A 14,746-nucleotide genomic window follows, 5' to 3' on the forward strand; every position below is an offset into this window, starting at 1 on the left:
GCAGAATTAGTGGCGCTATATAAATAGCTGATGATGATGATTACTATTTTAGTTCATGAGGCTGAACTAAGACGTTTAGACAGTGAGTTCTAGCAGAAATGGTATTGGGAATGAAATTTTTGAAAACTGATCACAACTATTATTTTTTTGTATTATGTTATTTTTTTTCAAAAGATCAAAAGCAGCTTAAGTTTTCTTTTTGGTTTTTTTTGTAGGACAATTTAGGAGAGCCAGATAGTAAAAGGAATGGAAGGGTGTGACAGGATGGACCTCCTATGCTACCCTGTCGTTTTGCTGGGGACTGGTTGGGCCTGCGATGACATGTCCACTTTTTTTGTCCTAAATGTGTCCGTTATAAACGCTATAGCTACGCTAGTGCACACCTTTGCTGGGCACCTGGACTGGTACTCCAGACCTCTCTCTTCAACACAGGGTTGCTGTGGATGGCTCCCCCTGGACTCTCAAAATGGACAGAGCTGCAGAGTAGTGGGCAGAGCGCTGTTGCTAAATGCTAAATGAGTCCCAAACCTCTAAACAGCCGGATATCAGATTAGAGTGGTCTAATCTGTAGATCACAGGTTATTATTATAGCGGGTAAGTAGGCATCCAAGCAGGATCTTGAAGAAGTGATTTTTATTGGTGAAAAGGGCTCTTTTTATAAGTTTAAAGGACATAACTGACAGGAGGTAATCCAGCCTCCTGCCCCATTAATCAAATGACACTGATTCAAGCAGTCTACATATAAATTAGCATGGAGGGGTTTCACAATTTTAACATTGCTGCCAGTGGCAGGAAGTGGGAATGTATTCCCTTCCCCCTTTCCACAAACTGCCTGGGAGAGGGGAGCTCAGCCTCCTCTCCACCCCTGGTGCTAGTAAGTCTAGGGCAGGAGACTTATCTTTAAATCTCCCACCCTGAATTACTTCCAGAGACCCTGTCTCAGGGTCTGTTTCTCTCTTCTGGCTGAAAATATTACCAGAGGGCAAGTGACAAGACTCCAGCGGAGCAGCCCATGGTCTGCCTCTCCTGGAGCTCTCATGAGTTCTAGTATGATTTTCATCTTGCTGGGTTACCCAGTATGCTCTGCGTCTCCTGGATTCAGTTGAATTCAGGAGGCACTGCTGCAAGTCCCCTTCGGCACCCACGAGCTGCACCTGCTGGCAGGTTTCACTCTCAGGGAGCCCTTGGCCCCCTCATCATCCAGCCCCCTGATGGACCATCAAGGACTGGAGGACCCTCCAGCATCACAGCTCTATGGCCCCACAGGAATCTATAGATATAGGGATATTATTCCAGCTCTTAATCCATAAATTATACATCAAGGACCTAAAACTGGACCTATTGGCAACTAGAGTTAGTCTCTTTTGAATTGTGAAAGCTATGCTTTTGGTGTTTGTAGTGTAATTTTTGAGAATTGAATGGCAGAAGTCTATATAGATTGCCGACTTTTAGAAAACAATGTAACTAGCATAGTAAATGGTCTAGGGGCTCTGTTTCCCACACTACTGAAAATTTTACAGGGAAATACACTTGGTTACTCAATCATTATAATTATTAGACCATACCAGATGAGGGTTTGGCAGCATGATTTGACAAATGGATGTTTAACAAAAATATATCAAAATGACACGTGCACCCTTTGATCAAAGCTTGGACTTATCACCTACAGTTCCAGGGGTTCTCAGGCGGTCCCCCACCCTGATACTAGCCTAACTCACTCAGCTTAGCTTCCAAGATTGGATATGGTTGGGTATGGCTAGAGTGATATTACTGTAGCGTAGTGTACATTCTGTTACTTCCAGAACATATAGCTTTATACCACCTTCTGCACAAAAAGACAATCAGCACAAGAGTTTCTTGTTTTATTCCTGGAAAATATTCTGTAAGGCCAGATTGTAGGTAGGCGGGTCAAGTCGACACACGGCAGGGCCATGTATACTCCGCTGCTCTGTATTAGTGGATGTGATCAGCTTAAAGGACCGTAGTTATAACTCTAGATAGAGCTAGGCAACTGTCCAACATTTCACTTCCCCTTCAAACCTCTCAACAAATGCTGCCTGTTTCACTGTTAGGTATATGTGACTCCCTTTTCATGAGGAAAGTAGCATGAAAAGGGACATAGTTCTGACTAGAGATGGGCGGGCTCGGTTCCCCGAGAACCGAACCTGCTCGAACTTTGCCTATCTGAGTACCGAGCCGAGCAGGCTCTGTACTCTCCCGCCCGCTTGCATTAAAAATCGAGGCTGAACGTCATCGTGACGTTGTCTGATCTCGGGGCTCGGTTCTCGCGATATTTTAAAATTTTAAATACCTGCCTCCACAGCAATCCATCGCCATTTGACAGAGGGAGAGAGCAGGGTGTAGTCACAGGCTGATTAGAGCAGGGACAGAGAATATACCTTATTCTTCATCCAATTCTGATAACAATTCTGATAACAATTCTGATTACAATTCTGATAACAATTCTGATTACAATTCTGATAACAATTGATAGAGAAGAGAGGAGGATAGAGGAGTCTTTTTTTTCAATATTTGGAACTACAAGTGCTTTTGGGGTGTCCCCCATTCTTTTGCATTAATATCTCTGGCTGTCAAAAGTCCTGTTTGTCAGCAGTCTGAAAAATAATTTTTAGCACTCCCAAGTGCTTTTGGGGTGTCCCCCATTATTTTGCATTAATATTTCTGGCTGTCAAAAGTCCTGTTTGTCAGCAGTCTGAAAAATAATTTTTAGCACTCCCAAGTGCTTTTGGGGTGTCACCCATTCTTTTGCATTACTTTTTGTGGCTGTCAAAAGTCATATTTGTCAGCAGTATTTAAAACAATTTGTAGCGCTACAAATGCGTTGGGCTCATAATGGATTCAAAGCAGTCCACATATGAGCAGAATCAGCAACCAGGTTCTGTCACCAGTCCTGATGGTAGTGTTCCCAGTACGTCATCTGGGAAAGGCGATGTCAAACTACACAGTCTTTTGAAATCAGTCAAAAAAACACACACCCCAAAAAAATTTACCTTTTTGAAGCGCAAAAGAAGTGTAACTGAGGAAAAGTTAAGCGCCGATAAAAAAAAAATTGCACCATGCCATTCTATACACGCAGTGGAAAAGAGAGAATGAGGCCTTCACCTTTGTCTATTAGTTACAGATCAAAAAATGTTACCGAGCCTACAAGTGGTGCACAACTACTGTTACGCGTCAAAGCCGAGCTGCAAGATAACAGTAAGGCATTAGAGGATAATGTTTGCTCTGAATCACAAATGACACCAATCCCTGTGGAGAGTCCATCCAACAGTGGGATGTCTAATCGTGAGCATTCTGTTAGTGTATCCATAAAGAGGGACCCTTTCAGCAGTTCTGCTGATGTGTGCCTGAATAGCCCTAGTGTAGCCGGTGATACACAACTGGAGGATGCCACTTTGGAATTAGAAGAGGATGAGGGGGAGATTTGTGGAGGTGACGAGGGTGCTAATGAGGATGTTGATGAGGATGAGGTTGTTTGTGTCAGTCCTGCACCAGTGTCAGCAGTTCTGGCATGTAACAAGAAAAAGGCCATTGTCATGCCAGGCCATAAAACCATAAAATCCTTCTTATGTGTGGAATTATTTCTACCCCAATCCAGACAATAACTGTATAGCCATTTGTAGTGTATGTCAAACCACAGTCAGTCGAGGGAGGGACCTTAACCATCTTGGAACCTCGTCTATGTTACGCCATTTGATGAGAGTTCATGGCAAAGTGTTGGGAAAAGCTGAAAGTTCTTCCAAAAAAATTACAAGCACTCCATCATCAGCTAGGACCCTCCGCTCACCGACTTCCCGACGGCTACAAAATACACCCACCACACCATCCTCAGCAATATCCTCAGTAGCACTCGGAGTTAGCCCTGCATCCCACTTATTAAGGCTGAATGACTCCTGCACTATTATTGATTCATCTGAAGAAAGCGTTAGTCCCGCTGCTGCTGCTGTTGCTGCTGCTGGGGGTGAATCGTCAGCCCAGAGGAAGGTCAAGAAAAAGAGCAGTCCTACATTTCAACAATTAACTGTGAAACAATCATTTGCTAGGGGAAGCAAATATGACAGCAGTCACCCAGTCCCCAAGCAAATCACAGACGCCATGGCTGCCATGTTAGTGTTAGATCTGCGTCCAATATCCACAATAAACATAGCTTGTTTTTCACAGTTAATTGTGGTTTTGTGTCCGCGTTACAGAATTCCATCGCAACACCATTTTTCCCGTAAAACTATTCCACAACTATACCAAAAAGTGTGCACAAATGTAGAGATTGCGCTGAAAAATGCCATTCTGCCCACTGTCCACTTAACCACAGATATGTGGACAAGTGGAAGTGGGCAAACCAAAGACTATGACTGTCACAGCCCACTGGGTTGGTCATTCACCTTCACCAGCAGGAACAGCAGCAGCATGTACACCACTACGTAACATTTGTCACAGGCAGGCCACTCTTTGTATCACCGGCTTCACTAACAGGCATACAGCTGACAATTTGTTACGCAAACTAAGAGATGTGATTGATGCATGGCTTATACCACTTGGACTCTCCCCAGGATATGTAATTTCTGATAACGCCAACAATATAGTGCGAGCATTACAGCTGGGTGATTTCCAGCACATTCCCTGTTTTGCTCACAACATCAACTTGGTGGTGCAGAGCTTCCTACGAACTAACCGTGAGGTGCAGGAGATGCTTTCAGTGGCCCGTAAGATTTCAGGCCATTTCAGGCATTCAGCCACAGCATGTAGGAGATTGCAGCAGCTCCAAGAGCAGTTTAACTTGCCCTGTCTCCAACTTAAGCAGGAGGTGGTAACTAGGTGGAATTCCACCCTGTACATGCTTCAGAGGATGGAGGAACAGCGCAAAGCCATCCAAGCGTATTGCACAAGCTATGACATTGGGAAAGGAGGGGGCATGTATTTCACTCTTGCACAGTGGGGAATCCTTTCAGTGCTGTGCAAGGTGCTGAAACCATTTGAAGTTGTGACGTGTGAAGTGAGTGCAGATTCTGTTAGTTTGAGCCAAGTCATTCTTTTAATTAGACTATTGGAAAAGCAGCTTGAGAAACTGAGAGAGGAGATGAAAGCAAGCAATTCCGCAAAGTATGTTGGCCTTGTCGATCAAGTACTTAATTCGCTTCACAATGATTCTCGAGTTATTAAGATCTTGAGCTCGGATCAGTATGTTTTGGCCACTGTGCTTGATCCAAGGTTTAAGACCTACATTGAGTCTTTTCTTCAAAATGAACGAGATGTGAGCTTTTGCAAGGAGCTATTGCTCAGCAAGTTGTCCGCTGAACTGGGCCTTGGCTTGACGACGTGTCCTCCTTCAGTTTCTCAAGCAGCTGCTGCTCGTAAAAAATTTAATTTTCCAAAAAAAGCAGGGAGGATGCAGAGGGCAGAACAGAACAGTTTAACATCTGGGCTGGTTTGAAGAATTTTTCAAAATAATGTGTGACCTTGCTTATAACTCCATCCAATATGAGTATTAACATGCAAAGGATTTTGGAGAATTACTTTCAAGAGGTAGTTGATATGGAAATGTCAGACAGTCCCTTTCCTTACTGGGAAGAAAAGCAGGCCATTTGGAAACCCATGTACAAACTTGCTTTGCAATACTTAAGCTGCCCACCCTCCAGTGTGTACTCTGAATGAGTGTTAATCACAGCAGGGAACTTAGTCAGTGATCGCCATAGCAGGTTACTTCCCAAAAATGTGGAGAAAATGATGTTTATAAAAATGAACTACATCTTCCACGAGGAAGGCCTTCACCATCCAAGACATCCAAGCACTGACTGTTCTCTAATGGCGGATTCAAGCGGCGATGAATTGATAGTCAGTGATGATGACGTACACACTGATGAGGGTGATGATGAAGCTGAAGATGATGACGATAACATCTTTTTAAAACTTTCTATGTAAGTGTAGGGTGCAATCTACCCCCAAAGAGGAAAGGGACTTGGGGCATTTCCATATCACGTATTGTCTTGAAAGGCTGCTGTTTGGGCAATTTCTCCTTAAGGGTAGTGTGTCATACACAGAGTGACCCCAAACTGTCTTTGTCCATTTCTCTTAATATTGTACAGTCTATAACGGCTGAATTTTTTTGGTATTTTATACAAGTGGAGTGAGGCCTAGAGAGACAGAAACCAAACTGGCTTTCTCCATTTCAATTAATATTGTAGAGTCTATAACTGCTGAATTTTTTTGGTATTTTATACAACTGGAGGGGGGCCTAGAGAGACAGAAACCAAAGTGCCTATGTCCATTTCTTTACATATTTAAGTATAAGTGTAGGGTGTAATATACATCCAAAGACGATGGCTGCATTGCCAATATTCATAGATGGAGAGGAAGACAATCTGGTTTGTGTGTCGAATTAATGAAGGCCTACCAGCAATTAAACTGTTTTTTGGATAATTTATTAGCTTTACAATTACATTACTTATCCAAGAAACAGGTGGAGCACTAAATTTGGTTATTTTAGGCCCAAAAACATTGATATTTAGACAAAATAGCAAAACAAAAACAAACAAAACCAAAACTAAAACAAGCAATGACGGTTTGGCAAAACCAAAACCAAAACACAACGGTAATCCAGATCCAAAACCAAAACAAAAAACAAAACACGGGGGTCAGTGAGCATCTCTAGTTCTGACTGAGTGGGGCAGATCCCCAGTATTGGCACTGTCTTACCAGATTGGGGATAATCGGCAGACAATTTCTCTCCAAGCTCTTTGTACAGCTTTCGCTACCAGCTGCTCATGATATCTTATGCTCATTTGCTGCATGTCTGGATACTAGTATGTTAGAACCCCCCTCTTTCAAACATTAAATAAATAACATCCACATTTAATAATTACACATCTCTTCCCCCCAACCAGCCCTGATATTAAATCAAAAGCACACATGCTTATTAATTGGCCTTCCCTCCCTCGAACCATCCCTGGCAATACATCAATTGCATTAATTTTTACTAAAGAGGCATCCTTTCCCCTGACCAGCTCTATATTAAATAAATATTGCCCAAGTTTAGTGATTAGGCCTCCTTCCCCTCAACCAGTCCCAACATTAATTCAATGGCATTCATGTTTAATAAATAGGCCTGCTTCCACCAATGAGTCTCAACATGATTTATATTACCCCCCACATTTAATACAGAGAGCCACATTGCATTAATAGCCCCTACTAGAGCCGGTACTAGGGCGGTGCGGGTGGTATTTGTCCATTAACAGAGAGCTGCTGCACTGAGGAAGGTGCCAGGTCCCTGCTCACTGCAGCATTCTTATGTGCAAAAATGACATCAAGACACTGTCCTTATAGAGGAGACGAGAGGAGCTGGCACGGAAGATATAGAAGGAAGAAGGGAAGCTCAGGAACAGTAAAGTAATTAAATTACTTCAGTGGCTGGTGAGAAGAGGGGGCAGGAGAGGACAGGAGGGAGTGCTGGAGAGGAGGGGGTCTGGAGAGGATGGGGGCGGTTGGAGTGAAGGGGAATTTTCTTTGGAGTGCATAAATATATGAGACCTACTATAAAAACATAAGTAATATAAAAAATAAATATTCATTACCAATAGAACAGTCTGTGGCCAATCGGTCACTTCATATAGGACAGAAGAAAGATGTGTAGTGTGTAGGAAAATTGTGGGTTTAGTACATTGTATGATGAGTGTACAATGCATATCAGTACAGTGTTTAAGGACATCATTAAGTGTTCGCAGAATGTTTACAAAGTGTAGCGTGTCATTTCAGTGCAGTTTGAAAGAACATTGTTGTGGGTTAGTAGACAATAGGACAATGATTTTTTCTTCCAATCTACTAAGCTTGTCATTTCTGACACTGACTGCTGCATTCTTTTAAATACAATTTATCTTATTCTTCACTGTGTCACGCCTTAGCACTGCAACATATTCATTTCAGGAAAAGGAGAAAAAAACGAAATTGAACATTATATTAATATAGTTTATTTGTTATATTGTCCTGAAGTTGTGTGTGATTGTAATCACAATAGCAAAAAATGGGAATGGGAGCATGCAAGAGAAGCCCGGTGCTATTAACGATTTTCAGCATCATATCCTACAGGAAATACAATAATTAAACATGCAAATCTGTTGTTACTTTCACACTGATGGTCATAAAAGCACACCTATATCAAACAAATATAGTTAGTGTTTATAAAAATAATAAAGACAGTGAAAATAAAGTGCATGAGAGTCAGAGTAACTAGCTTTAAGAATAACTCTGAACCCCTGGTAATATTCTGTGATATCGTATAAGTTATGGAACTCAATCCAAAACCTGAAAATTCAGTAGAGTTTCCATGGAGCTCTATGGGGCAGATTGAATTCCCTGCGTTGTTCTTTAGAACAACATGGGCCCCACATTATTACTGTTACTACGGTAATTACTAAGGTTTTAGCTTGTGGGTCACAGAGATGCCAGCAAAAATCAGCGGACAAATTACTGTAGTAATGGTAATAGTGCGCAGCTATTACCATAGTAACAGTAATAGTGCGCGGCCCGTGTTGTTCGAATTGAATCTGCTCTATATGGGCCTGATTCATTAAGGATCTTAAATGAAGAGGATCCTTATTTCAGTCTCCTGGACAAAACCATGTTACATTGCAAGGGGTGCAAATGAGTGGTTTGTTTTGCACATAAGTTAAATACTGCCTGTTTTTTTCATGTAGCACACACATATCAACTTTAAATTTCAGTGTACAAATAAGCTATCAAGTATTTGTGTGCTACATGAAAAAACAGGCAGTATTTAACTTATGTGCAAAACAAACCACTCATTTGCACCCCTTGCAATGTATCATGGTTTTGTCCAGGAGACTGAAATAAGGATCCTCTTCATTTAAGATCCTTAATGAATCAGGCCCTATGTTATGAACTATAACAGGATATTTCTCATCTCACTCCACCAAATCCAATGAGTTCCCGAATGTCTGCCATGACCAGAGATGCTCTCCTAGCTTATGATGCATGAGAGTCAGAGCAACTAAAGTATAACTCTGAAACCCAGGTAAGAAATATACTGTGATCGTGTATACCTTATTTAACTGCATGCAAAATGAATTAGCCTTTAACAATACACTAAAGGAGTAGAACTAAGAAACTAACACTATATAGAAAGCATCATTAGTTGATGGACGACTAATATGTTTGCAAGCAAATATAATGCCCATTTACTGAGAATTTTTGGTTTAATACAAATTTCTAATAAAAATATTTAATTGGTATTAGGTAATAAAAGAAACTACTGGTACAGTAAAAACACAAACCTAATAGATATTAATTAAAAATGTATTAAATACGGGTCCACATGTACAGGCCTATGGCAAGCAGAGCATCCACCCAGCGCATGAAGATGCATCAGAGGTATTTATCTAGTCATCTATTTATTCTGCTTCTGTTTAGTATGATCATTAGACTGCAATTACACCTAGACCTGTTTGGCAAACCTGAACCTCACTTGATATGAACATTTTAGTAAGCTATATATAAAAAAAGGTAGAGCAATGGAAAAATAGAAATAAATGGTTAAAGAAAATTGTGTATATTTCAGTAAATATCTTTTTACATAACACAATACTAAGTTTTTGGGCAAGGAATAAGGTATAGAAATTTACCAATCAATCAAGATCAGGTTAGTTACATGTACTTAAGGTACTTGTCATAAATTACAAGGTACGCGACTGAGAGTATATGGCTCATTCTAAGGAGAATGCCGTTTATTCCACAGAAGGTCCTGTTGTGTTTTCTTTTGCAGAGCTAGGTTTGTTTTGGTTATCATCGTCTGGTGCATGTATCTGAAGAACTTCTGCAGTACCGATGTGTTCTGTAAGAGGGTAAATCAGATAGTTAGATTCCGTTATCTTTTCTACATTGACTTGCTTAGCTATACTGTGTGCCTTTTTTGTAATGAGATTTGTATGCTCTTGATACATGTAAATAAGCATATTTTTGAGTTTAGCTTTGGGCTTAAAGTGTATTTCTACCTTCTGAAAATTGTTTAAATTAAATTTGCACAATAAAGCCTTAAGAGTTTAATTAAAAGTGCAAATTTAGAGAAAATGTCTCAGCATTTTCCAGTAGATACTTTTGTTTTGCAAATACTATTCACTGAAAAATGAGGAGCTGTAATCCAGCGACACCAGTTCTACTGATTTGTGTTGACCCCTGTTCTTCAATCATCATTAAAATAAAACTTTGTATGTGATTAATACTGGATTTTTTTTTATATGGTCTCCACACTGAGCCCCTGTGTAACAACAGTTACCTTAACTAACAACCCGATACAGAAATTGAAGTGCTTAAATTAATCCAGCAATACTATGTCATGTCAAATGTCACTTGTGTTTCAGTTAGACCAGATTCCATATTATGACATGTCTGACACAATAATTATTTTGTGCAATTGTGTGTGTCGAGCAATACTGTATATTTCAGTATTTGTTCTTGTTACCTGGTTTGTCCTCTTCCGAAATAGGCTCTGGCTTTTGTTTTTGATGGGACCTACTTTAAATAAAAGTAAAAAAAGAGAGATGATTAAATTTATCAAAACAAGTCCTATGTATTGAATGGGCATATTATCAGGGCCAGACCGGAAATCTGGCACTTCTGGCAAAAGCCAGAAGGGCTGATGGCTAGTTGGGCTGTGCCAGCCAGCAGCATGCCCGCCCGAGCAGCACGCAGCTCACTGCGGAGTTTCAGTGATGAGCGGTCATGTGATTTTAATCACATGGGACGGCACCTGTCACGTGGTGCGCGTCCCATGTGATTACTTGCATCGGCCACACACCACTGAAACTCTGTCCGCCGAGCAGCGCACAGGAAGGTAATAAAGCAATTGTGTGGCCGCCATGTTCATAGTGTGTGTGTGTGTATGTTCATACAGTGTGCGTGTGGGGCCATGTTCATACATTGTGCGTGTGGGGCCATGTTCATAGTATGCATGTGTGTGTGTGTGCGCAGTATTTTCATATAGTGTGCGTGTGTGCGCGCGCAGTATTTTCATACAGTGTGCGTGTGGGGCCATGTTCATACAGTGTGCAGGTGTGTGTGTGTGTGTGTGTGTGTGTGTGTGTGCGTGCAGTATTTTCATATAGTGTGCGTGTGGGTGTGTGCGCAGTATTTTCATATAGTGTGCATGTGCACCCAGTATTTTCATATAGTGTGCGTGTGTGTGCGTGCAGTATTTTCATATAATGTGCGTGTGTGTGTGTGCAGTATTTTAATATAATATGTGTGGGAAGGAAGGATCTTAATATAGTGTGGGAGGTAGGCTATTTAATGGTAGAGTGTAGGGGGGTTAAATATTTAAGGTGAGGTGAAGGAACCTTTAATTTAATGCTGAGGTGGTTTAAGGCTATCAATTGAATATGGGGCTGATTTTGGGGAGGAGGGCTATTTATTAAATGTGAATATGAATTATTAATTGTCGGGGATGGTTGTGGAAAAGGACTATATTTATTAAACTTTAATGCTATTTAATTTATTGCTGGGACTGTTTGGAGGGAGGGAAATTTGTTTTGCGTAAATGGGTATATTGTTAATTTAATGTTGGGGCTGGTTGGAGGGAAATAGGTATACTTATTAAATGTGAATATTATTAATGTGGGGACTGGAGGGAGGCCTAATTATAAAATGTGAGTGCTATTGTTTTAACACCGGGGCTGGTTGGAGTTTTCTAAGTCTCATGTACCCATTTTTTCTTCAAAATAGGGCATCCAATATTCCAGGATCAAGACAAGAAGGAACTGAGCTAAAGAAGCCAGCTGCTACAAGTGGTGAAAGTGACCAAGACAGGTAGGAGAGAGCAGGACAGTCTGCCAACTGTCCTAAATCTGGTGGGGCAGTCTTGAATTTGGGTGACTGTTGGGAGGTATGTCCTGCTTCACAACATACTGCTTGTGAAGGCAGAGCTGTGTGCTTCTAACAGTATTGCCTGTGTATTTGTCTAAAATTATAACCATGTTACATAATAGGGGCCCTGCTGTCTTAAATACCCTGGCCCCCCTGAGCCTTAATCCACCTCTGGTTAGGGGAAGGGAACTGATAGCTGCTCCCAGTTCCCGGAGAGGATACAGACTGCAGAGCAAGCCGAGGAGCTCTAAGTATCACAAGATTTGGCAAAGAGCTTCCCTGCTCACTCTACAGGAAGTTCCCACCCTTATGGATGTCAGCAGCACCAGAAGCATAAATAAGTACAGTGGCCTGGGGGTGTCATAATGTGCCTGGGGGGATGGCGTTATGTGGCTGGGAGGGCGTGACAAATGTAATGTTTTATTATAATGTATGTATGTATCCAGGGCCGGTGCTAGCCTCCATGGCGCCCTAGGCATTTTTTAAAAATCGGCGCCCCAGCTCAGCAACAACAATCGGCGCCCTCCTCCCTCCTCCCCCGTCCCCCATCACCCCGTCTTTCCTTACCTCACCACCGCCGCCTCTCTGCTCCGTCTCCTCCCCTCCACTCACTGACACTAGTGAGTGGAGGGGAGGAGACAGGGCAGAGAGGCGGCAGTGGTGAGCAATAGCCTCTTCCCCCCTCCCCCGTGCATCTGAATGCTGTGCGGCGGCCGTGACAGGTATGGTCAACGGTCGCCGCACAGTTTTAAAGTAATTTTCATTCTGCAGGGCGCCCTCCAGGCGCCCTCCAGAGCCCGGCGCCCTAGGCAAGTGCCTAACCTTGCCTAATGGGAGCGCCGGGCCTGTATGTATCAATGCCCCATGTTGGCCACACCCACCACACAATGTGGTCAACTGAGGTGGGCCTGTGTACTTTAAATGCCAGGGCCGATTTTTAGTCCCATTCCGGCCCTGCTTCTTCTTTATTAGTATCAAAGTCTTCAGAAATATTTGTTGTGGGAAAGGGCTGACCTAACAACTCAACCATGCAAAAGTGATAGAATAATATTTTTGTATTCTTGTGTGGGGAAATTGTCAAGCCTAAGCCCAACTTGAAGGGGGAACTGTTACTGTCACTTAAAGTCTTACTGGTGTCATGCCTCTAAATAAATAAAACAATATATACAAAATAATAATTAAAAGCAAAAGTATTTTTTGCAAATATGAGGCTATAGAAATACAAATCACGTTTTGCATGTGTATCAGTGAGCTATATAAAGTATCTAAAAACTGATATGTTGGTGCCAGACTACACATGTCCAATATTTATCCAGATGTCAGTACAGATTTTAGATGTAATATCTTCAAATGCAAATGGAGGAAAAAAGGAGAGAGGGAGAGAGAAACTGTTGGCTCTCCTGGACAACTCCAAGTTTCCTAGATCTGCTTTACAGTCTGTATGAGACCAAAAACGATATGGCGTCAACCTGTTAAGATTTTCCCTCCGGTGATCATCTCTTGACAGCAATCCTAAGGCATTCTGGGAATTGGACCTTTCCATTGTCTGGGATTCAAATTGCATATTGGCAGTCGCTGTCTTTATCATACCCATGATAATGTCTTTCTCTGCAGGACATTAAGAATTTATCAAATTTTTTTTAAATCAGGTATTATTGAATTTTAGTACATAACAAAAAAACCAACAAAACAAACATTTCTTAACATATGTCAGCCGTTTAGCAACGCTCTAAGGTTACCCTGGTGAGATCAATGCGAGTAAAGGCATAGATGTAAAATCTATACATCGTACAGAATAAAATATATATAGCGGAAATGAAGCAAGTTCAGATTCAACAGAAGAAATACCTTAAATGTATAAATTGTATAAATATCCTGCATAAAATCTTGTCAGAAATATTGCATAAAGTAGCAAAGTTTATCAGTGTCTAAATATAGCAATTAAATTACTTTAGATTTAGACCAGACCAAACCAATCAGGGCTCTCACATTTAAGAATTTATCAAATGTTATTAACATAACAAATTGCTTGTCATTGCAATTAATTTATTCACAAATTTTTTTCATGATATTCCCCAATAGCTTTTTCTGCTGGCATAAATGTTTCTACTGTGTATGCAAAATCACTTTTTGAGCATTTACGAGTCAGACTTACTCCAATATATATATATATATATATATATATATATATATATATATATATATGTGTGTGTAATGGCTGTGTCTTTGTATGGGTGGCATTTGGCAATATTACGAAGGAAGAAGTGACAGGTTTTATTAATAGAATACAAAAAAGAGAGAGGTATATAAAGTAAGCACTAGGCAACATGCAGATTCCACTGTTATTATATAATCATTACTTTCGGTCTAGGCTGAAAAGTTCTGATTTTAATTAATTGTTGTATAATCATTAGTAAGCTACTAAGGTTGAAATGAAAACTGTTCTTGCACTTTGAAGATACAAAAAAAAATGTATGCATAACATATTGTTTGCCATTAGACCACAAAATAGCTACTAATTGAAAAGTAAATGTTAAATAGATAAATGAAACAACTTATTCATACAATGAAGAAACCACTATTTATTTTTTAGCCTGTCCTCACCTCTCTGGTCAGCTGACAAAAGCCACTGTTGGATGGAAGACAGAGAATCGGTTTGCAGAATCTGGCAAAGCAACTCCAGTATCTGTTGACAGAATTAAAGGACACATATTACAGTTCTAGGTCAATGTGACCTGTTTGCCATTTCATGTGCTAATGACAGAAAACTTACCAAAATGGGTGGAAATCGTCTTTTTTTAAACTAGAGCAAAGCAGTTCTTTGGAGTGTGCAAAGTTCAAATGAACAGTACATTTCCCCAGA

General features: G+C 40.9%; 1 protein-coding gene and 2 long non-coding RNA genes across 5 annotated transcripts in view; 1 reads left to right on the forward strand and 2 right to left on the reverse strand.

Annotated features, from left to right (window-relative positions):
• The window catches only part of LOC142160338 (uncharacterized), a 480,167-nt gene that overhangs the window by 156,474 nt on the left and 308,947 nt on the right, over nucleotides 1–14,746 (forward strand). The gene's annotated exons all lie outside the window — the stretch shown is intronic.
• LOC142160336 (uncharacterized) lies at nucleotides 7,131–8,558 on the reverse strand. Its single transcript, XR_012693164.1, has 2 exons — nucleotides 7,325–8,558; nucleotides 7,131–7,259 (listed from the first exon to the last, which is right to left on the reverse strand). It is a non-coding gene; the product is annotated as an uncharacterized LOC142160336 (long non-coding RNA).
• Nucleotides 8,904–14,746, reverse strand: part of TBATA (thymus, brain and testes associated) — a 45,018-nt gene continuing 39,175 nt past the window's right edge. For 2 of the 3 annotated variants that reach the window (XM_075215255.1, XM_075215253.1), the window contains exons 6-9: nucleotides 14,488–14,569; nucleotides 13,353–13,491; nucleotides 10,484–10,536; nucleotides 8,904–9,856 (exon numbers count right to left, since the gene is read on the reverse strand). In XM_075215255.1, the coding sequence (XP_075071356.1) occupies nucleotides 9,750–9,856; nucleotides 10,484–10,536; nucleotides 13,353–13,491; nucleotides 14,488–14,569 (381 nt within the window). In that variant the 3' untranslated portion in view covers nucleotides 8,904–9,749. The remainder of the gene's footprint in view (nucleotides 9,857–10,483; nucleotides 10,537–13,352; nucleotides 13,492–14,487; nucleotides 14,570–14,746) is intronic. The other variant, XM_075215254.1, reaches the window with a different exon arrangement.

The sequence above is a fragment of the Mixophyes fleayi genome, chromosome 6 (assembly GCF_038048845.1).
Source record: "Mixophyes fleayi isolate aMixFle1 chromosome 6, aMixFle1.hap1, whole genome shotgun sequence".
Classification (NCBI taxonomy): domain Eukaryota; kingdom Metazoa; phylum Chordata; class Amphibia; order Anura; family Limnodynastidae; genus Mixophyes; species Mixophyes fleayi.